The sequence below is a fragment of the Benincasa hispida genome, chromosome 1, assembly GCF_027475165.1.
Source record: "Benincasa hispida cultivar pf3 chromosome 1, pf3_genome.v1.1, whole genome shotgun sequence".
Taxonomy (NCBI): Eukaryota; Viridiplantae; Streptophyta; class Magnoliopsida; order Cucurbitales; family Cucurbitaceae; genus Benincasa; species Benincasa hispida.
In genome coordinates this window covers 61847486-61869551 of record NC_143478.1, presented here as the reverse complement: position 1 = coordinate 61869551, position 22066 = coordinate 61847486, and the positions used below count along the sequence as shown (strand labels likewise).

At 34.7% G+C, this 22066-nt stretch overlaps 1 protein-coding gene across 2 annotated transcripts; it reads left to right on the top strand.

Moving 5' to 3' along the window:
* Window positions 1-7310: 7310 nt before the first annotated feature.
* LOC120092798 (putative serine protease EDA2) lies at window positions 7311-20053 on the top strand. 2 transcript variants are annotated; one of them, XM_039051012.2, is made up of 13 exons: window positions 7311-7645; window positions 8163-8288; window positions 9013-9168; window positions 9466-9645; window positions 9794-9910; window positions 10004-10057; window positions 10145-10216; window positions 11109-11314; window positions 11421-11515; window positions 11804-11878; window positions 12193-12276; window positions 19429-19530; window positions 19705-20053. In XM_039051012.2, the coding sequence occupies exons 1-13, from the start codon at window positions 7379-7381 to the stop codon at window positions 19710-19712; spliced, it is 1542 nt and encodes a 513-aa protein (XP_038906940.1). In that variant the 5' UTR covers window positions 7311-7378; the 3' UTR covers window positions 19713-20053. The 2 variants fall into 2 exon arrangements, with proteins under 2 accessions (XP_038906940.1, XP_038906933.1); XM_039051005.2 differs by having other exon boundaries at window positions 19429-19775.
* The last annotated feature ends 2013 nt before the right edge of the window (window positions 20054-22066 follow it).

Below are 22066 nucleotides of genomic sequence, written 5' to 3'. Positions count from 1 at the left end.
CTGTTTCATTCTCAAACTAAAATAATTTACACTTCAAATACATACTATTATAACTCCAACTAAAATAATCTACACCTCAAACACAAACTATCATAAACCAACTATAATAACTAACTCATTGTCCCAAACGTCTCCTTAGAGATTATAATGAAAATTTAGGGGACGTTTGAGGCAAAAACTATCCCAGATTATAATAATCATCTTTTGCAGTAAATATTATTTTATATCCCCCAATTAGCTACAATCATCACTATTCCAAAACCCCAATTTGCTACGATATTTACTATTTACTACAATTTTTACTATTTTAGATTCATCATTATTTTTGTTTGCTATACTGTTTACTATTTACTTCTCAAACTAAAATAATTTACACCTCAAACACATACTATTATAATCCAAACTAAAATAATCTATACCCAAACACAAATTATTATAACCCAACTATAATAACCTAGGACTATAATATCAACTTTTTCTTAAAAATTATAATGCAACTTTTGAAAATTGAGGCACTAAAATTGAGCCATCAAAAGTTTATGGATATGAATGAAGTTTAGGAATTAAAATATAATTTCTTTCTTAAAAAAAAGGAATCAAGTAAATTTAAAAAGCATCTTTTTTAAAAAAATTGTTTTCTTTTGGAATGATCTTACTAATAATTAAATCAAATGGATTTTTTTCTATAGGTATCCATTTATATAATAACAATTTTGATTTGTTCATGTATATTGACTAACGACACGTTACACTTTAGTCTCTAGATTTCAAGAATGATGTTTAAGTTTATAAAATAATTGATATTGGTCCCTTAGAATTCCGTTTCATTAATAAATTAGATAAATTAAATTATCATATAACTTTATTTAAATGATTAATTATATGCAACACCCAAGAAAGTCACATGCTATAGTTAACTTATTCAATTAAATTATCTTTTAAAGTGTTCATTTGAATTACTTTTCAAAGATTAAAAATATTATTTCTTGTGAATTAAATAATCAAATTCGAATATCATGGTATATTTTCAGCGATTTTTTAAAAATAATATTTATTTAGGTTTATATATATATATATATATATATATATTCACACGAAGTTTTAAAAAAAAGTTAATTCGTAGACTTCAACTTGAGTTGGTGTTGGTGTTAATGTTGATTTGATGCAATGTAGTTCGATTTCTAACACTTGATCATATGATTCTCTCTCGGTTGAATGAATGTGCTTGACTTGAAGAAGAAAAACACCGAGGAGTCTTGGGAGTCTTCTGGTTGTGGATGAATTCTCTCTAATCTCATGAGGGTAGAATTGCTGACCCCTTAGAATGAGAAAAACTCGGACTCTTTGATGGGTTTTATGGACTTGAGCCCAATTGGCCCAGGTGTCTGGATTGGTTGACTCATGGGTCTAACCTTTATGCCTAATTAATTGGACTCGGGTCTGTTCTTTGAATCCTATTAATTGGATTTGAGCCTATTTTGGCATTTTAGGTCCAAGTTAAGCCCATATTTGGACGTAACTGAACAAACGCCCAAATTATAACGTCAAGAAATTAATTTTACTCAATCCAACGCTTGTGACGAAAACATAGAATGTCATCAGATTTTGTCTTCAATTTCAATTTGGGACACATGTCAACTCTAATTGGTCCTAAATTTGATGGATTTAGGATTTCGTTGTTAATTTAGGCAATGAAGTGGCAGCTTGTGATTGGCCCAAACATTTACCCTTCAATAAAATATATATATATATAATTTTAATACTAATTTTTTCTTTAGATATTTTACACTGTTTTTCAAGTTGTATGATTATGTGACACTCCCAACTTGGACATTCATTACAATGTGACTTTGAAGTTACTCAAAAGAATAATTTTGTCTTCAAAGATAATCAACAGAGTAATAAATGAGTTAATACATATACAATACAATACTTGGAAATTACATCTTGCTAGGGACTTTCATGCTTTGCTAAGTATTTAACCACGTCTAATTATTTTCACAAATACTAATTAAGAAAAAATAGATAAGACAAAATGGAGATTGAAAAATTTGAAAACATTTAACTTATAAAATGATATTTAAATTACTGTAAATTACCTTTGATAATAATAAAATAAGGCAAAAGTTTAGGTGTAGGCATGTTACACCCATCTCTCGTGCAATCCATCTAACACTCAATGAGATTGTACTACGTGATTTTTGGGAGTAAAATATAGGAGAGTATATCATTTCATAAAACAAAAGTTGGTTTCCCCCCACTTTTTGAACCACAATATTCATGGTTTAGATTTCATAATTTTGTAAAATTTAAGACTACCAATTTTTATGGTCACATTGTTTTTTATAAACTCAATAGTTTAGGATCTAAATTGATTCAATTATAAGTTCGAGATCTTAATTGACACAATTATTAGTTTGAGGTTTAAATTGATATAATTCTCAAAGTTCAGAGTTAAAATTGATATAACTATTAAAGTTTAGGGTTTAAATTGATACAACCTCATATTTATTTAGTTTTATATGTACTTTCTATATTTCAAATTTATTAGTGTTTTATTTCAACATGTCTTAATTGATTTAGATTTTCGATTAAAAAAAAAAAAAAAACTTAAGGCTTGAATCCAACCCATCTATTGACATGGTTGAACTAAAATAAAAAAGTGGATATTGAAGTCAAAAGAAAATATTCGAAAGCAGATGGGAAGAAGAAGGCTTTAGCTACACTTAAAATTCATCAAATTTAAAAGTGGAGCTAGTGAAAAAGAAAAAGGAAAAAAACCAACTTTTGTGTTAGGGAGAATGATCAAATGTAGCCTCCCCTTTACTTTACTTGCAATTTAAAAAAAATTTAAAAAAATGTGTCATGTGGCAAAGTATTTTTTTAGGCTAGTTGCATAAATGGAATTCAAGCCCAAAATAATAGAATATGTAATACAATGATAAAATAATTGCATATATGGATAAAAAAAATAGTAAAAAACTAAAAAACTCATGCCTAGCCACCATTTTGCTCACTTCTTCCCAGTTTTCTCAAATTAAAAACTATAACTGATAGCAACTATTAGCTGTTATCGTTGATAGCTTCTATCAATTGCTATCGATAATGTTGCTATCAACGACAGCTTTCAATTTGAGAAAAGGTAATACAATCTTGAAATATTAGCTTTTAATTTGCTATCAATTATCAGTAGCTATCAATAATCTTTTATCATGGCTATCACTGATAGACTTTCATCAATTAGAATCAATCTTGAAATATTAACACTTAAGGCTATCAATGGTAGACTTATATAATTGGTTATCACCTTTAAAAGAAACTCGATTTATAGATATCACCTAAGTTCTATCACCAATATCACTAACATCATTCATACTGTGGTTACCAGTGATAGCTTCTTTTACTGATAACATCACTGATAAGATGCTATCAATGATCTCACTGATATCATGCTATCAGTGATAGTTCTCTATCACCGATAACGTGCTATCAGGTAGCTTCTATCACCGGTAACATGTAATAGCTTCTATCAATCATAGCCACTGAACACTTTTTTACCCCTTTCTTGTCCTTCTCAAACATTTATAAGTCTTTTTTCTTTTTTATGATAGCTTCTATCTCTGATAAACATGCTATTAGTGATAACTTCTAGGCATTTCATTTACATTTTAGTTCGAGATTCAACTTTATTAATTAAATTCACTAAGTTGGCCATCAATGATAGATTTCTATAAGTGACTATTAACAATGAAAATATAATCAAAGACTAAGCTATCATTGATAGAAAATATTAGTGGCTATCACTAATAGACTTTCATTTGCTATTTATATTTAGGGTAATTGCAATTGATAGCATTTTAAAGAATAATAACCAAATGTATAATATCATTTTAAAAAAGTTGCAAATATAGACAGCGATAGACTTCTATAGTTGATAGACTCTTACCAGTGATATGGTCTATCATTGATAGGCTCCTACCAATAATATGGTCTATCACGGTTAGACTATTTAAATTTGGTCATATTTGCAATTTTTTTTACAATATGTTATATCTGCTAATACTTTGGGTCTAATGTCTATATCTGCAACTATCCCTTATATTTATTATTTGTTATAATAATCAAACTTGATGATTGACTTGTTGGTGTTAAGTCATTTATGAATTAAGTACTTAGTCTTAGGTACGAAACTCAGCCTCATAATTCTTGTAAAAAAAAAAAAAGAAGAAGAAAACATTCAAATAAAGGAGAGAAAAATTTTAAAAATAAGAGAAAGAGAAGAAGCAAAAACTAAAGAAATGAAAGAAAATTAAATAGAAAAAAAGAAGCAAAAATCGGAGAAATGAAAGAAAAATTAAAAAAAGAAAAAAGAAAGGGAAGAAGCAAAAAATCAAAGAAAGAAAAGAAAAGAAAATAATAAAAAAAGAAAAGGGAAGAAGCAAAAATCGGAGAAAGAAAAGAAAATAAAAATAAAAAAAGGAATAAGCAAAAATCGAAGAAGAAAATAAAAATAAAAAAGGAATAAATAAAAACCGAAGAAAGAAAAAAAAAAGAAATGAAAAAGAAGAAAATGAAAGAAAATAAAAAATAAAGGAAAAAAAGCAAAAAATCGGATAAAGGAAAGAATAAAAAAGAGGGAAGAAGCAAAAACGGAGAAAGAAAAGAAAATGAAAAAAGGGAGGGAAGAAACAAAAATTGAAGAAAAGAAAGAAAATAAAAAGACTAAAAAAAGAAGGTGTACAACAAGATAAGACAAAAGAGGACAAAATTGGAAATTAAAAAAAAAAAATCAAAGATTCACCCGTCAACTCATTCATATTTGCAAATATTTTAAAGATGTAATATATTTTTAGATTTTTCTCTTATTCTACTATATATTACAAATATCCTAACTTTTTAGTTCTTAAGTTTTAGATCTAGTTTCTATGATTCATAGGTTTCAAAAAGTTGCATATTTTATCCCTAAGTTTCGGATATAGTTTCTATTTGGTCCATAGGTATAAAAATGTTACAAATTTTATCTCTAAGTTTTGGATATAGTTTCTATTTGGTCCTAGGTCTCAAATAGTTAAACATTTAGAATCTAAGTTTTTAGCTCGGTTTTTATTTAGCCTCTAAGCTTTAAAATGTTACAATTTTATCTTTGACATTGAATTTTGTTTCAATTTGGTCATTTAAGTTTTAGGATTTACATTTTTTAACTTTATTTTTTCACTAAATTCTCACTTTGTGCCTTTAATAATAATGTATGTCAATGAATTTAAAACAAATAGAATAATTATAATTAATTTATTTTCTATCACTTTTAAATTTAAATTTAAAACTTTTCACTTTATAATTATTTTAAATTAGTTATTTAATATTGAAGTCAACAATTGGGAGGAATACTTAATGAAAAATCGAGGTTAAAAATATAAAATCTTAAATTCTAGATATCAAATTGAAACAAAATTCAAATCTTAAAGAGAAAAATTGTAACATTTTAAAACGTAAGGACTAAATTGAAACCAAAATCAAAACTTAAGAAATAAATGTGCAACATTTTGAAATTTAGAGACTAAATAAAAATTAGCCTTCAAACTTAGGGACAAACAAAGTATTTGGGAAAATTATTATGCAGAAAATTTAAGTATTAGATTATAAAATTTTAATGGGAAGCTGAGAGTTTAGGGAGAAAAAGTTTTGTTTTTTTATTTTGTTTTTGTTTTATGGTTCGAAATTATTAATGCCCTCTTCAATAACGATTTTAATTTTAGTTTTCAGTTTAAACGTATAATAATTTACTTACTATTTTTTATTATGGTTTTTACTTTTTTTTTTTTTTTTAATGCATTTGAATTCTCATTCAAATTTCAAAAGCAAAACCGATTTTTAGAAATTAGAAAAAGTAGTTATTGACTTTATTTATTTATTTATTATTATTATTTTTAAATTTGACTAAGAATTTAAATATTTACCTTCATAAGAACTATTGTAAAAAAAATGTGAGAAAACAAATACACTTTTCAATAATTGGAAAAATAAAAGTCAAAAGGGTATCAAACAAAACTTTTTTTTTTTTAAATTGTTTGATTATTTATGACAAAATACTATTATTTATATAATTAATAACCCTAAAACAAACTTTAATTGTCATCAGTCTTATAATAGTCGGAAGTGGTTTTCGAAGTTGATTATCAAAGATAATTTTTATTGGAATTTGTAGCCGGAGGTAGTTGTCAATGCCAGAAGTTGGTTGCATGAAGCTGGTACTGGAGTTGGTTGTTAGAATTTGTCATTGAAGGTGGTTGTCAAAGCTTGGAGTTGGTTATCAGAGTTGCTCGTTCGAAGGTGGTCATCAAAGTTGATCATCAAAGGTAATTTTCGTTGGAGTTTGCAGTCGGAGCCTACGAATGTGGTTGTTAGAGTTGGTCATCAGAGTTTGTTGTCGAAAGTACTGGAGCATGAAATTGTTCGTCGAAGTTAGTCGCGCAAAGGTGGTCGTCAGAGTTGGGTCACCGGAGTTATCATCGAAGATGATTGCCGGGGCCCAAAATTGGTTGGTGGAGTTGGTCGCGTGGAGGTGGTTGTCGGAGTTGGTCACCATAATTGTCATCAAAGGTGGTTGTTGGAGCCCAGAATTGGTTTCCGGAGTGTGACAACGATAGTTGCTGACAATCGATGGATAAAGCCAGAGGTGAGTTAGAAAAATATACCAACTCAACTCCCACCAACATTTAAATTTGGTAGGCCAAACATTGAGTTGGTATGATTGAGTTTGTATATCATACCAACTCAACTCATATTGATGAGCTAAATACCCTTTAAAATTTTCAACAAAAATTCATTTAGTTCAAACGGATGAAGTAAGGATGGAGCAAGGATAGAGAGATTCAAACCTCTCATATCTTGAATTAAGACCATATGTCTGATGTGCTCAAATTGACCATGTGAATATCTAATAACATGTTTAAGTATCTTTTAAGCAAATTATGTTATTATTACTATTATTAATTCGATAACATGTAGGGTAGAGTAGAGAATTAATTTTTTGATCTTTTGAAAGGAAATAAGATAATAGTAAATATTTAAACTATGCTCATGTTGTTGGCATCAAATATGCTATTAAACAACAATTTAACGATGCACTAACTTTAGATTTACAAACCTTTACAATCTTCTTATTGATGATCTAATCAAAATAAAGATCACTTATCAAATTTAAAAACATTAAAAAATAATTATCCTATGTGGCCTATTTAATTATGAAATTTGAAGTCCTAAAAAACATTAAAAGAAACTATTGGCCTATTTAAATATACTAACAAGTAATTATCCAATCGAAAAAAAAAAGTTATTCAGGGGAAAAAAGAAGATGAAAAAAGGTCGGTGCACATGAATGAATGAATATATACGCATTTCTGGAAGACAAGCTTACAATTTGTTGATTCAGTTCGGATTGGCGTTGATACCATCAAGAATGGAGAAGATTCTGACAGCTACTCGAATCTGGTTGGTGGTGTTGGTGGTGGCGTTGTCCTCTCCGCCGTTCATAACCGGCCACGTTACGCCTCGCACTGTACTCCATCGGTTGTCTTCAAACAGCTCGTTCTTAACCCGGACGGAGCTTTGGTTTAACCAGACTCTCGATCACTTCTCTCCTTATGTAAAAATTGCACACTCTTTTACGTCTTAATTGGATTTCAATTGGCTTAGTCACAATTAATCAGGATGCTGAATTTGATTCTGGGATAACTGTTCGGTGAATTGCATCTACTACTTAGCTTGACTCTTAGTTTTCCATTTCTTCGGGTTTGTTTGAAATATCTTCTGACTGATTGAACTTGAGGAATTTAATATTTACTTGAGCTTAAATAAGTGACTCCGCTAGTTTTGACCTATAAGGAACATACTTTTCAATCTTTGTATGTCTTGGTCGGTCTGAAGAATATCTATGATAATTTATTGGGATGAAGATGAAGTTTGATTTGTTTCTATCTTACCTCCCCACCAAGTAATGTTATAAATGAGTTCAACTGTATTGAGTATATGAGTTCACAGATACTATACAAACGTAGTAATTTTTCATCAAATTCTTTTAGAATTTCTTGTATATGTGAATCTGATACACATTAGTTCGATGTAATGCAATTCTGCTCACTCTTGGGTGCTAATATATGCAGAACCACGATAAGTTTCAGCAGCGCTATTATGAGTTCCTTGACTACTTTCGGATTCCAGATGGACCGATATTTTTAAAAATCTGTGGTGAAGGCCCGTGCAGTGGGATAAGCAATGATTACCTTGGTGTACGTTCAACAATATCTTCAATCATTTCTGAAGGGATGTGTTTTTAGTGTGTTGGAATGATAATATGAGGGGAAACTTGGGTGGTTTACATTGATTATTGGAGTACTCCAGTTTAGTTGGAGAGTATTCTAGAAGCTCGATTATTTATGAGTCAGGGCAGAGTGTTATAGAATTTGCTTTGCATTCTGGTGATTTTGTTCTGCATTTTGTCTTAACATATTTAAGATACCCTTTGGTTTTAGGGCCTGTTTATTTACAATGCAAGGAAAGCAAAATGCATATTTAACCACTTCCAGTTCAGAAGTACAAGTGGTGAAAGTTTGTAAAAATGTATATGAGAAAGGAGGGTGTTGTCTATCTAGATTTTTGGAGTTCTTGCTTGCATGTTTTGTTCGCCATTATGACAGTGGTGGATATTTGTAAAAATGTATCTAAGAAAGATGGGTATTGTCCATGAAGATTATAGTAATGCTTTTATGCAAGTTTTGTTCAAAATTAGCAAGTGGTAAATGCTTGTAGAAATATGTTAGAGAAAGGAGGGCGTTGTTCATCAAAATTTGAGGATTGCTTGCATGTAGATAGATGGATAAATAGATAGAGAAGAGTAAGAGAGAGTGACTCAGTGAGTGAGAGAAGAGCGAGAGATAAATCTATCATCTTCTCAAGTTTCTTTGGTTATTTGAAGAGGTCGTTTCTTTTTTCATGCTCATTTATGCTATGCAGGTTTTGGCAAAGAAGTTTGGAGCAGCTATTGTTTCTCTTGAGCATCGCTACTATGGGAAGAGTTCCCCTTTCAAGTCATTGACGACAAATAACTTGAGATATCTTTCGTCCAAGCAAGCTTTGTTTGATTTGGCTGTTTTCCGCCAGTACTACCAGGTAATTATTATCCAATTTATAACTATCTCATCAATTAGAAGTTAAAGCAGATTCACATAACTCATTTGTTTGCATTTGTCAATTGACTTGTAATATAAAGTGGTATTATTTTTTCTTTTGAAAAGGAAAGAAACATGATATTGGATTTTCACACTTCTCTGTGACTTTACTAGCCTAGTGGTTTTTAGCCCACATGTATGTTCAATGATTTACCTTTTTGTTATTAAGAATAGGCTTGACTTGTTTTTTCTCAAATTGTATATATGTTGATGCCGTCTGTTGGTGATCTACTTGCAGGATTCATTAAATCTGAAACTGAACAAAAAGGGTGAAAACCCGTGGTTCTTTTTTGGCGTCTCATATCCTGGAGCTCTTAGTGCGTGGTTTCGACTTAAGTTCCCTCATTTAACATGCGGCAGTCTTGCAAGTTCTGCGGTTGTTCTTGCTGTCTATAACTTTACTGAATTTGACCAACAGGTGATTTAAATATAATGTTATTAGTTATTTGCATTTCACTATTTGATTCAATCACTTTCAGATTCTGTGCAAGAATAACATCTAGTCTCTCAAACTTTTTTTTAACGTGCTCCTTTGGACCATATCCTGAGTAGTCTTTTTTATGTAGATTGGTGAGTCTGCTGGTCCAGAGTGCAAGGCTGCTTTACAAGAAACCAATCGACTTGTTGAACAAGGATTTGCAACGAACAAAAAAGAAGTGAAGGCATTGTTTGGCGCGGGAGAGGTTGACTTTCCATTTAATCATCTATAATAGGACACTGTAATTGCTATGCTCTTATTTGGCTACTGTCTGCTGATATCTAGCCTGTGTTTACAGCTGGAAATAGATGGAGATTTCTTTTATTTACTGGCAGATGCAGCTGTCATAGCGGTAATTTCAGTCTTGGATAACCTTTCTTTCTGTAAGGGCTTTTTTTAACTTTCAGTATTGGTTATCTTATTTGTTAAAATTCTGCAGTTTCAATATGGAAATCCAGATACATTGTGCTCTCCTCTTGTTCAAGCAAAGAATGCGGGAAATGACTTAGTGGTATTCATGTCTTTCTTCTCAGCTCTTACCTTTATTTGTTTATAATCTTTTTTTGTTACCCCATAAAAATGGAGGAAATCTATTACATTTTAGAAAATTAGGATGGGCAGGAGGAACTGGATGAGAAATTCTAGAGGTGTTGAAGTGCAGTGATTAGATCCCCAAAATGTAATAAGCCTAAAAAAGAAGCCAGGAACTGAACTTTTAGCCATCCTAAAATTTATCCTCTTACGTTTCCCTCAGAAGTTGTGTTTATGCCTCTCCTTTATGAAGTGCAGTTGTTAAACATCCAATTCTATGTGAAGAATCAAGTAATGCAATGAACTTTTCATAAGGTCAAGGCACAAAATGGCGCTAGAAAGTGGACCTCATACCACTCCGAAAACTTATGTTCCACCCTCTCTGTCTCATCAAATTGTATTATTTTCCTCTCGTTCCATACTTAGAGCATTGGATAGCCATGAAGGTGCAATCAAAAAGAGTTTTGTTCCCTTCATTTCTTCTCCAACATGCAAACTTTTCACGTGAAAGTTAATGATAGTTTCTTCAGTTTAATCCTTCATATTCCCCAAACATCCATTTCAAACTCTGTTCCAAGCGTAGGCGCCAAATTTGGGTGGTCTATATTTATTAAGAAAATTGTTGCCTGATGGTTTAACAAAAATGTTGGGCAAAGATGTCAAACAAGTTATCGTTCAATAAATAAAAAAATCAATCCATGCAAAAAAAAAAAAAACGATTCCCGACCTCCTATCTATATTGCCAATATCCTTAAAAGGACCCATTTTTAAGGATAGTCTTCAGGTTTCTTCTCTGTTCATAACATGCAAGTTAGTGCATACGACTTTATTAGATATCTCAGTCTTTGAATGCCACCTACTTTCTCCTGCAGGATGCCTATGCCAAATATGTTAAAGATTATTTCATTGGAAGTTTTGGCACTAATGTCCAGACTTACAATCAGAAACATTTAAAAAACACTACGCCAGGTGAATATAGCGCGGACCGGTTGTGGTGGTTTCAAGTTTGTACTGAAGTTGCATATTTCCAGGTTGCCCCAGCAAATGATAGCATGCGCTCCTCCAAAGTGGATGCAAAGTATTCTTCCAGTCTCCACTTCACAGATTCCATGCTTTGATCAGTGATTCTTTATCCTATTCCCATGTTTCTTTGGTTGTGATTTATTAAGCTCACGTAATGACAGATATCATCTAGATCTCTGTAAGAACGTTTTTGGAGAGGGCATCTATCCGGATGTAGACACCACAAATATTTATTATGGAGGCACAAAAATTGCAGGTGCATACGCGGTCTTCTTTTCTGCTACTTCTACACTTCACTTTAGTTCATTATAAATGCTCTATGCTTTTAGTTTGAGAAGTCAGTCACTTTAACCTTTCTTACTATTTTTACTAATGAAATTCAAAGCTCTCTTTGGCCAGTTTGACACACTATGTAAAGATTTTAAAATGTGGATATGCCGAGCCTTTCAGTTACCAACTCCTTGTTTAGCCATAATTACAGGCAATCGCAATGTTTTCAAGTCTTATTTTACATGTCTCATGAAAACAGAAATTGCTTTTGCAGGTTCAAAAATAGTTTTTACAAATGGTTCACAAGATCCTTGGCGCCATGCATCCAAGCAAATATCATCTCCAGAGAGTGAGTTTTGAATTATTTTCTCGATTCTGTATTCATTCCTCTCGCGTATGTGAACTTCCCAGCCTTGAAGTGATCTTAAGCCAGGTTAATCACTCTTGATTGCCTGTTGGTTTGCCTGGAAGAGTTTTTACTGCATCAAGGATTTTCATTGATTTTATTAAATTCCGTCAACCAAAATTTACATAAAGTAATTTCTACTGTAATTTAAAGCCGTCCTGTTATTGAATTTATATAGGACATTCATTCACGATGTTATTTACAACTCCTCTTCCTTTTCTCTGTCTTATTTATTTTTTTCTCTGTTTAAAACTCAGTGCCATCGTACCTCATAACATGTCACAACTGTGGCCATGGAACTGATTTGCGAGGATGCCCTCAAGCTCATCTAAATATTGAAGGTATGTAAGGGTCCTACCAATTTACCCTTTCTTCCGCATACAAATTATTATATTGATTTTTGATGAAAAACAGGGTAGAGAAAGAAAAATAGCACACCAAGATTTTACGTGGAAAACTCTAATTAGGGAGAAAAAACCACGGGATAAAAGGATTCTTATTAGAAGACTGATACACAGAATACATTGAGACCACCAGCTTAAATAGAAAAAAGGGAAACCCTAGGGTACAATGAAAAAGACAAAAATGCCCATAGAGTAAAAAAACCCTAATTTCAACACTCCCCCTCAAGTTGGGGCGTAGATGTCAATAAGACCCAACTTGCTCACACATGCGTCAAACAACTGTTTGGGCAGTCCCTTTGTTAGGACATATGCAATCTGTTGATTGGAAGGAATATAAGGAACACAAATGTTTCCACTATCAAGTCTTTCCTTGATGAAATGTCGATCAATCTCCACATGCTTTGTTCTGTCATGTTGAATTGGGTTATTTAATATACTTATTGTAGCTTTATTATCACAGTAGAGTTTCATTGGACCGGTATGCTCTTGATCAAGGTCTCTTAAAACTTTTTCAAGCCAAATCACTTCACAGATTCTCAGACTCATGGCCTTGTACTTAGCCTCGACACTATTTCTGGCAACAACATCTTGTTTTTTGCTTCTCCATGTAACACAAGGTTACCCCACACAAAGGTACAATATCCTGATGTCGATTTTCTGTTTACTACAGATCCTGCCCAATCAGCATCGATGTAAGCTTCGATGCATCGCCTTTCAGTTTTCCTGAACATCAAGCCTTTCCCTGGAGAGGTTTTCAAATATCTCAAAATGCGCTCCACTGCCCTCATATGTTCTTCGTATGGAGACTGCATGAACTGACTTACCATACTCACTGCATATGAGATGTCGGGCCTAGTATGAGAGAGAGATTAGTTTCCCAACAAGTCGTTGATATCTTTCTTTGCTAACTGGAACACCTTTACTCATATTACTTAACTTTGCATTTGCTTCTATAGGAGTGTCAACTGGTTTGCAACCTGTCATACCTGTTTCCTTAAGCAAGTCCAGAGTATACTTCCGTTAGGAAACTGAAATTCCTTCTTTCGATCGAGCTACTTCCATTCTAAGGAAGTATCTTTGTTTTCCAAGGTCCTTGATTTCGAATTCCGCAGCCATATTTGCCTTCAATCGATCAATCTATGAGGTATCATCGTCTGAAATAACAATATCATCAACATAAACAATCAAAACTGCGATCTTCCCGGATATTGACCTTTTAGTGAAAAGAGTATGATCAGAATGACCTTGTTTATACCCTTGCGACTTTACAAACATAGTAAACCTACCAAACCAAGCCCTTGGGGACTGTTTTAACCCATATAAGGACTTCTTTAATTTGCAAACTCGGTGATTAAACTGTTTCTCGAATCCTGGGGGAGGACTCATGTAGACTTCTTCCTCCAACTCTCTGTTGAGAAAGGCATTCTTCACATCAAGCTGGTGAAGAGGCCAATCCTTATTAACTGCAACAGAAAGGAGGACCCGAACTATATTTAGCTTTGCGACCGGCGAAAAAGTCTCGGAATAATTAACCCCTAAAGTCTGAGTAAATCCCCTGGCAACTAATCTGGCTTTGTATCTATCAACTATTCCATCGGGTCTATACTTTATTGTGAACACCCATTTACATCCAACTGCTTTATGACCACTTGGAAGATTGAGTTGGTCCCATGTATGATTTTTCTTGAGAGCCCTCATTTCTTCCATGACCGTGGCTTTCCATTCAGGGCTTTCTAATGCTGTGTGTATACTGTTTGGTATCACCACTGTGTAGATTTGTAGTGAGAGCCTTGAACTCAGGAGACAGATTACTATAGGACAAGTAACTCTGCAGCGGATATTTTGTACATGATCTAATACCTTTCCTTAGGGCAATCAGAAGATCAAAGGATTCATCTCTGTCTTTACTTTCTTCTGACATACTGCACTCACCCTCCCGTTCTGTTATTTTCCCACTTTCAATGGCTGTTTCAGCGGGAGTAAGAGACACTTCTTTTCCAGGTTCAACCATGTTCTCAAGAGTCTCACAATCATCTGTCTCTACACCATCATCGACCTTGATTACATCTTTGCTGTCATTATCTTCCCTGCTTTTGCTCTCAACATTTTCAATACAAGCATCAGTTTTATCACATTTATTATCATGATCTTGGATAAGACTATTAGTACCTGGAATTGATCTCTGTTCTGACTCATGGACTGGAGCCGGAGAGATAACAGGTGTTCCTGAGATTCTTCCTATAGTATGTGATCCAAGAGATTTGTTTGGTTGGGAGGATAGGTTCATTAGTACTGACACTAATATCAAGGATGGGTTCAGGTAAGAGAGATAGCCTCGGACCCCAATTGGTTTCTTCACTAGTATGCTCCCCTGAAGATAACCATTGGGAAAGAATGGATGATCTTCAAAGAATGTCACATCCATAAAGACAAAGTATTTTCTGGAAGAGGGATGATAACACTTGTACCCACGTTGATGTAGTAGGTACCCCACAAAGACACATTTTTGAGCCCGAGGGGTAAACTTGGCACGGTTAGGGCCATGAGTATGGACAAACACCACACAACCAAAGACACAAAGGGGTACATCAGAAAGAAGTCTGATATTTGGGTAGGATTCTTTGAAGAAATCTAAGGGGGTTTGGGACTTTAGAACCTGGGATGACATGCGATTTATTAGATAAGCTGCTGTCAAGATAGCATCACCCCACAAATAAGAAGGAAGGGAAGTTGATAACATAAGAGATTGAACAACTTCGACTAGGTGACGGTTTTTCCGTTTGACCACTTCATTTTGTTGAGGGGTGTACGCACAGGAATTCTGATGGACAACTCCTTTTGAAATTAGGAATTCTCGTAAGGCGTTATTAAGGTATTCTTGACCATTATCACTCCAGAGAATAGCGATTTTGGCATTGAACTGGGTTTCTATAGAATTGTAGAATTGTTGGAAGACCGAAGTAACTTCGGATTTGTCTGTCAGAAGAAAGACCCAGATTAGTCTAGTATGATCGTCAATAAAGGTTACAAACCAACGCTTCCCAGTTATGGTAGTAACAGGTGATGGACCCCAAACATCGCTATGGAACAGGGTGAATGGTTTAGAGGGCTTATAAGGCTGAGACGTGAAAGAAACACGAGGTTGTTTGGCCTGGACACACACATCGCATTTCAACTTAGAAATATTAATATTGTGAAAAAGATGAGGAAACAAATAATTCATATACTGGAAATTAGGATGGCCTAGGCGATAGTGCCATAACATATAATCAATTTCAGAAACAGAAAAATGAGAAGAAAACAAACTAGTCCTATCACATATCCTAAAGGATGCTTATTCAATAAGGGAATAGAGTCCCCTGTCATGTCGAGCAGTGCCAATCGTCATTCCCGAGTTCAGATCCTGAAAAACAACAGCATCAGGTGAGAAGGTAACACGACACTTCAAATCCCTTGTAATTTTACTAATAGATAACAGATTGTAAGAAACTTTTGGCACATGCAACACATCTTGGAGAATTAAGCTTGCAAAGGGCGACACCCGTCCTTTTCCAGCAACGAGGGCAAAGGACCCATCTGCAATTCTGATCCTTTCATTTTCAGCACCAGGTTGATAAGACAAAAATTGATCAGAGGAGCCAGTTAAGTGGTCTGTGGCTCCTAAATCTAATATCCATGGTTTATTACCAGTTATACTCACAAGGCCAAAGGAGTGGAAAGTACCTGATTGAGCGATTGCACTTATTCCAATTGTAGTAGTAGTGCTCTGAGTGGTTTCCTGATTCTGAGGCTGAGTATCTCTAGTAATAGATTCACCTTCAAGAGCCTGGCTTAGTTGTCGTTTCTTACCATTTGGCGGTCGGCCGTGAAGTTTCCAGCACTGATCTTTCGTGTGCCAGGATTTCTTGCAATGTTCACATACTGGGGGCGATTTACTGTTCTATTTATCTTGGACAGGGCCTGATGTTTTGAAAGCAGCGGAATCTGTTGGTGTTACAGATGTACTGTTCATGGCCTTCGACCTATCTTCCTCCAGGTGAACTACCGAACAGACTTCCATTAGGGATGGTATAGGTCTGGTCTCCAATATACGACTTCACACAGTATCAAATTTAGAGTTGAGTCCGACAAGAAAGTCATACACACGGTCAGTTTCCTTAGACTGATAATGTAAAACTCCTCCACAAGGATAGTTCCAAATCATTTCACGGCACAAATCCATCTCTTGCCACAAGAGAGCCAATTTGTTAAAGTAAGCAGTAACGTCCATTGTTCCCTGTTTGCATTCATGGACCTGCTTACGTAGGGTATATAAATGAAAGGCATTCTGTCTCCTGGAGTAGAGTTTTTGGGTTGCCTCCCAAATATCACGGGCTGTGGCTACATATGATAAGGGTTTTCCAACCTGAGGTTCCATACTTCCAATCAAAATTGATCTCAACAAAGAATCTTCTCCTTTCCAAATTCGCTCTTGGGGATCACTTGTCCTTGGTTTTGGTATTTCACCTGTCAGATATCCAAATTACCCTCAAGGGCCATTTTAATGGATTGGGACCAAGAGAAGTAATTATCACCATTCAACTTTTCTCCTATAATAAAGCTAGAAGAGTTGCCTATAGCTCCCGAACATAAATTTGAGGAGTAAGTAGGGAATGAAGTTATCAAATTTTCAGGATATCGGTTTAGATCTGGTTGGACATTGGATGTCGATCCTAGGGCTTCCCCAATAGCAACTATCTGCTGCTAGAACATCTCGTTCTGTCGTTTAATCTGCAGCTGCAACTGAGAAACTTGATCCTGGATTATACTCCCTTGGTCTTAGTGGTATGATGAAGAATCTCCCCCCTCCAAACTCACCCATGACCGGCGAAAACTGCCCCAATCTATTGCTCATATTCGGCTGAGAGAAACCCACAAATCTGCTGGGTGTGATTCGGCTGAGAGGTAAATTGGGCATGGTTCGAGGAACTGGGCAGCGCCGACGACTGAGACTGCGACAGCTAAGGAGTGAAGGCCTGGGCGTCGAAGACCTGGGACGGCGACAGGCACGAAGACCTGGGCGCTGATCGCGACTGGGTAGCGCCTATCATGGCGTCATCTTGTCGCGACTGGTCTGATCACGTCTGGCGGCTGGATCTGGTTGTGGTTGGCTGGTTGGCTCGGATTGGCTGGTTGGCTCAGATTGGTTGGTCGGAATAGGTTGAGCGATCATCACACTGAAAGTGGAGAAGAAGAGTCTGAAAATATCTGTCAATGGCTTTTTGGATAATACTAGTTATATCTGGGTTATTGGTTTGAGATTCTCCTATTGGATTTTCCTCAATGGTGGTCAGGGTTTCATCTCTATGCTCTGATACCATGATGAAAAATAGAGTAGAGAAAGAAAAATAGCACACCAAGATTTTACATGGAAAACCCTAATCAGGGAGAAAAAACTACGAGATAAAAGGATTCTTATTAGAAGACTGATACACAGAATACATTGAGACCACCGGCTTAAATAGAAAAAAGGGAAACCCTAGGGTACAATGAAAAAGACAAAAATGCTCCTAGAGTACAAAACCCTAATTTCAACAATTTTGATCGAGCATTGAGATTTATGGAAGTCAATCTTAATCTCACATAGACCTCCAAAGTCCAACCCTTTGGAGGGAGGAGGAAGATGAGGCCATTAGTCCAAAGTCAGATTGACGATACTAAATCAATCAAATGATTGTTCATAAGAAATTTTGGGTTTCGAACTTTCGGTTCAATTGTGAACCCTGTAATTCACCTTAAAAATGCGTTTTCACCCATTATTTGATCTTGGATGAAGTTTCGCGATCTTTTATCTTTCTGAAGCAGTCCATCCTTTACATCCTTGTTTATAAATCAGCCAACACTTGCTCTTTCAAGTAATATCACCTCTTTGGCTTTTTCCACAGAGAGAAATGAAGGATATTGACTTTTTGTAATGTCCAGTTGTTTGGCTTGGCTAACACATACTACTTTTCTCCTCCTCTTGTTTCATGCAATCCATTAATATCAATTTAGATGCAAATGACATTGTAGAAATGGATCTCTTCTTTAAGATCACTTTAAATCACCCCTGAGAACTTGAGCAGATAAGTAATGAAACAATATACTTTGGGTTACGTACTATTTTGGTCTCTCTATTTTCAGTTTCGATTCATTTTGGTCCCTATATTTTCAAAATGTTCGTTTTGATTATTATATTTTCAAACTTTTCATCATTTTAATTCCTATAACTTCAAATTTGATATTTAGAAAGTGTTCCTTTTATATTTAGAAAGTGATAAATTTTCTCTCTCTTGCAAAATGTGAACACAAAATTTATACACAATTGAAACTCTTTAATACAAATTTATAGCTAAAGTTAAATTTAGTGAATGAAGTGTCATGCTAAAAGTTTGATGGAAAGAAAAGAGATGCAAACGAAAGTGAAGGGCCAAAGTGATTACCTTTTAGAAAGTACATGGACCAAAATGGACATTTTGAAAGTCTAAGTACTAAAATGAACAAAAGTTAAAAGTGTAGGAACTAGAATGAGCATTGTGAAACTATAAGGACCAAAATACTTAAACCATATATTTATTACTTTATATATTTTATAGGGGAATTCTTCCTCCATCAGCCTTTCTAAGAGAAAGGTCGTTTGTTGTGGTCTACTAGGGTGTGGGTTGTGTTGTGGGACATTTGGGGGGAGGGAAACAATAGGGTGTTTAGAGAGTTGGACAAGGACCCTAATGAGGTTTAGTCCTTAGTGAGGTTTCATGTTTCAAAGGGTTTTTTTTTTTTTTTTTTTTTTTTTTTTTTTTTTTTAAATAATAATAATAATAATTATTCACTAGGTAACTTCTTACTAAGTTGGAAACTCATTCTTTAAGGGGTTATGTTTTGTAGGCTTATTTTTTTTATACCCTTGTATTCGTTCATTCATTCTCTATGAAAGTTGTTGATTTCTTAAAAAAAAAAAAAGAAAAAAAAAAGAGAAGAAAGTATAAAAGTTCAACAATCTACTTGTTCATTGCCATTTGTTGCTTTCCTCTAAATCTTACCTTTTCTCTCTCTCTCTCTGTCTCTTTTTAGGTAATGCTCAAAACTGTAGCTCTCCCGATGCAGTTCACAAAGTTAGGCAGCAGTTGGTGGAAAAGATTGATCTTTGGCTGTCAGAGTGCCAATCCACCACTGGTAGGAGTTATATCTGAAGCACAACCACCAAGCCCTCATTCTTAACTCTTAACTACTTTGACCTGTTTAGAATAATTTTTCAAGTGTTTTTAGACAAACAATTTATAAGTGGTAAAAAAAACACACCCTAAATCACAGTCTAATCACTATCTGTGTGTATTATCCTCAAAACAGATGTTTAATTGCTCCATTGAGGACATATCAATCCTACTCTGCACTCTCCTGATGGGATCAAGGAACACAAATTATGTGGGCATTTATGTAATTTTCTAGGATTTTTAAATAAATCATAGATTTTTATACATTCATAAGTTGACCATCACACTTGTCATCTGTAATGTGTTGTTCCATTGTTAGAAAATCGATCTTATACCTTTTGTTTTCTTCTTCTTCAAGTAATCATTTTATAAGTTACTCTTTATATTTTATGAATTAGAGCTCGTATCATCATATGTGATATGACAAAGTTAATTGTAAACCCCTGAATTTGTTTTACTAGTTAAGTATGTTCAAATTCCTTTAATTAAGTGTTGAATGCCTTTGTAGAAATAAGTTGTGAAAATGTAATGTTAGTAACGATTTTGAAAGTATAAAGTTTGAGGAGTTGTATGCAAGAGGAAGGAAACTTTCCAAGTATAGAAATGTAAGCTCTCAGGTGAGATTGGAGAGCAGGAAATATTCTTAGTGTTGAAGGTAAGGTTCTCGAGTGAGCCAAGAGGAACCAACACTTAGCAGATTTTCAGGGTGACCATGCGTTAGTGGCATGCTGATGTATGTGACGGTCTTTTCAGATGGTATGTGATAATGGGTAGAAATGCATGTTATTACAGTGTTAAGTTTTTAAACAATGCTGGCTTGCGTTGATAAAATATGTTAGATTGCGTCCAAAAAACATTAAGTTTATAACATTGCGGTCGCATGCGTTCATCGCATAGAAAAAGTTGATTTTTGTATATTTATGTAGAACATGCATTGACGCAAGGCAGAAAGAGTGATCACAAAAAATCAATGGTCGAGCGCAGCATTACCGTAGGGCTTTGCGGTGATTTGTGTTCGCAAACATCTGTTCAAGAAGGATTGCCGCATAGAGACGACGCAACTTGGTGGGCGCATCTGGGTGAAAGACATAATTAATCACAATGGGATAGAAAGCTGATGGCGGTCGAATCCGAATTAAGTTGACAGTCGCTAACGATAACAAGTACACTCAACTTTTCGATGACAGATATTCGGTGCATCAGTCAGAGAATTAAAGCCATTCCATCTATGCAATCATAAGAGAGAAGCCGCCTTTTACCTTGAAGCTCTATAAATATCGAGGGCATCTTTCAGAAAAGAAGTTCACCAGTTCGGATGCTTAGATAAATTTCTCCATAGTTTAGCCATGTCCATAGTTTTTCTTTGATTTTTAAGGCGGAGCAAGAGAAGAGTAGAGATGCCGGAAGATCGCTCAGGGCAATTCGAGAGAGAACCCGGAGGCGTAAAAGCAGAGAGCGGGCCGACCCTCGTGAGAGCGAGATTATCTTTTGAAACGAGTAGAAAAGACAGTGTAAAAACCTGGGAAGCAAGAGATTGCTACCAGGCTCTTTATTCTCTTCTTGCATTGTTATTTTGCATTTCATCTTTATATTTATACAATGAAAGTTCTTATTCTACATCTGTTCACTCTCTTAGCACGCATGAGTAACTAAACTTGTCGAATGGGTTGAGAAGAACTAAGCTAACATGACCTAAGATGTTCATTGCTTGCGATTATCTTGTTTTATGTTGTGCCAAACATCCCTTTAGAGCTACTCGAGAGAGAGTCTAAAGAAAGAACCTAAGACTTGAGAGAGCTAGGTTAGAATCTAGACTCGAGAGAGTAAGATTAGAACTGCATAAACAAGAGATAGGGACTTAGAGATAAGCTATGTTTGCCAACCTGCATCGCATGCATCTTAGGGATAGGTATGATATTATGTGGTCGCCTTATTTGTGTGTGTGCCATTTTGTCATCGCATAAATAAGAATAGAGGCTTATGTGTAGGTCCTATAGACTTATTGCATATAACGCGTGCGTTCTAGCTTTAGAAGCCATAGCATTCGTATCGAGAGATGGTTTACTGTTGTATGTGTGTTGCATGGTCGCAAAGCATGAACGCATCCTAGGAAGTGTTAGCCGAAACCCTTCTCAACCCGTTCACTGCATACTCATCGCATCTTCCGTTTTATCAACTCTTTTCGAACTCCGCCGCATTTGTTTATTTTCATTAATGCAACAAACAAACCAACAACTATTTGAGTTATCGGTTACCACAACGTTTTTCTGAGAAATTACAACCGCATATTGTTTCCCAAATCCCTAAGTTTGACCCTAGACTTACTAGGAAACTCAATGGGGTTTACAATTGGATTCCACTGAGAAAACTTGAGTGCTCAACGCATTTTCATCACCGCATTTCATCCATAATTCCACCGCATAAAATAACGCATCAAGTTTTTGGTAAAAAAGAAAAGAGGAAAATTTGAGAATAACAACTCCACTGTCAACACAATG

Excerpts from the sequence above, each read along its gene's own strand:
- LOC120092798 (XM_039051005.2), top strand. The coding sequence starts at position 7,379 with ATGAATGAATATATACGCATTTCTGGAAGACAAGCTTACAATTTGTTG. Across the intron at positions 9,169-9,465 it reads TTTTCCGCCAGTACTACCAG|GATTCATTAAATCTGAAACT; the intron begins GTAATTATTATC and ends ATCTACTTGCAG. Across the intron at positions 10,217-11,108 it reads ATGCGGGAAATGACTTAGTG|GATGCCTATGCCAAATATGT; the intron begins GTATTCATGTCT and ends TTTCTCCTGCAG.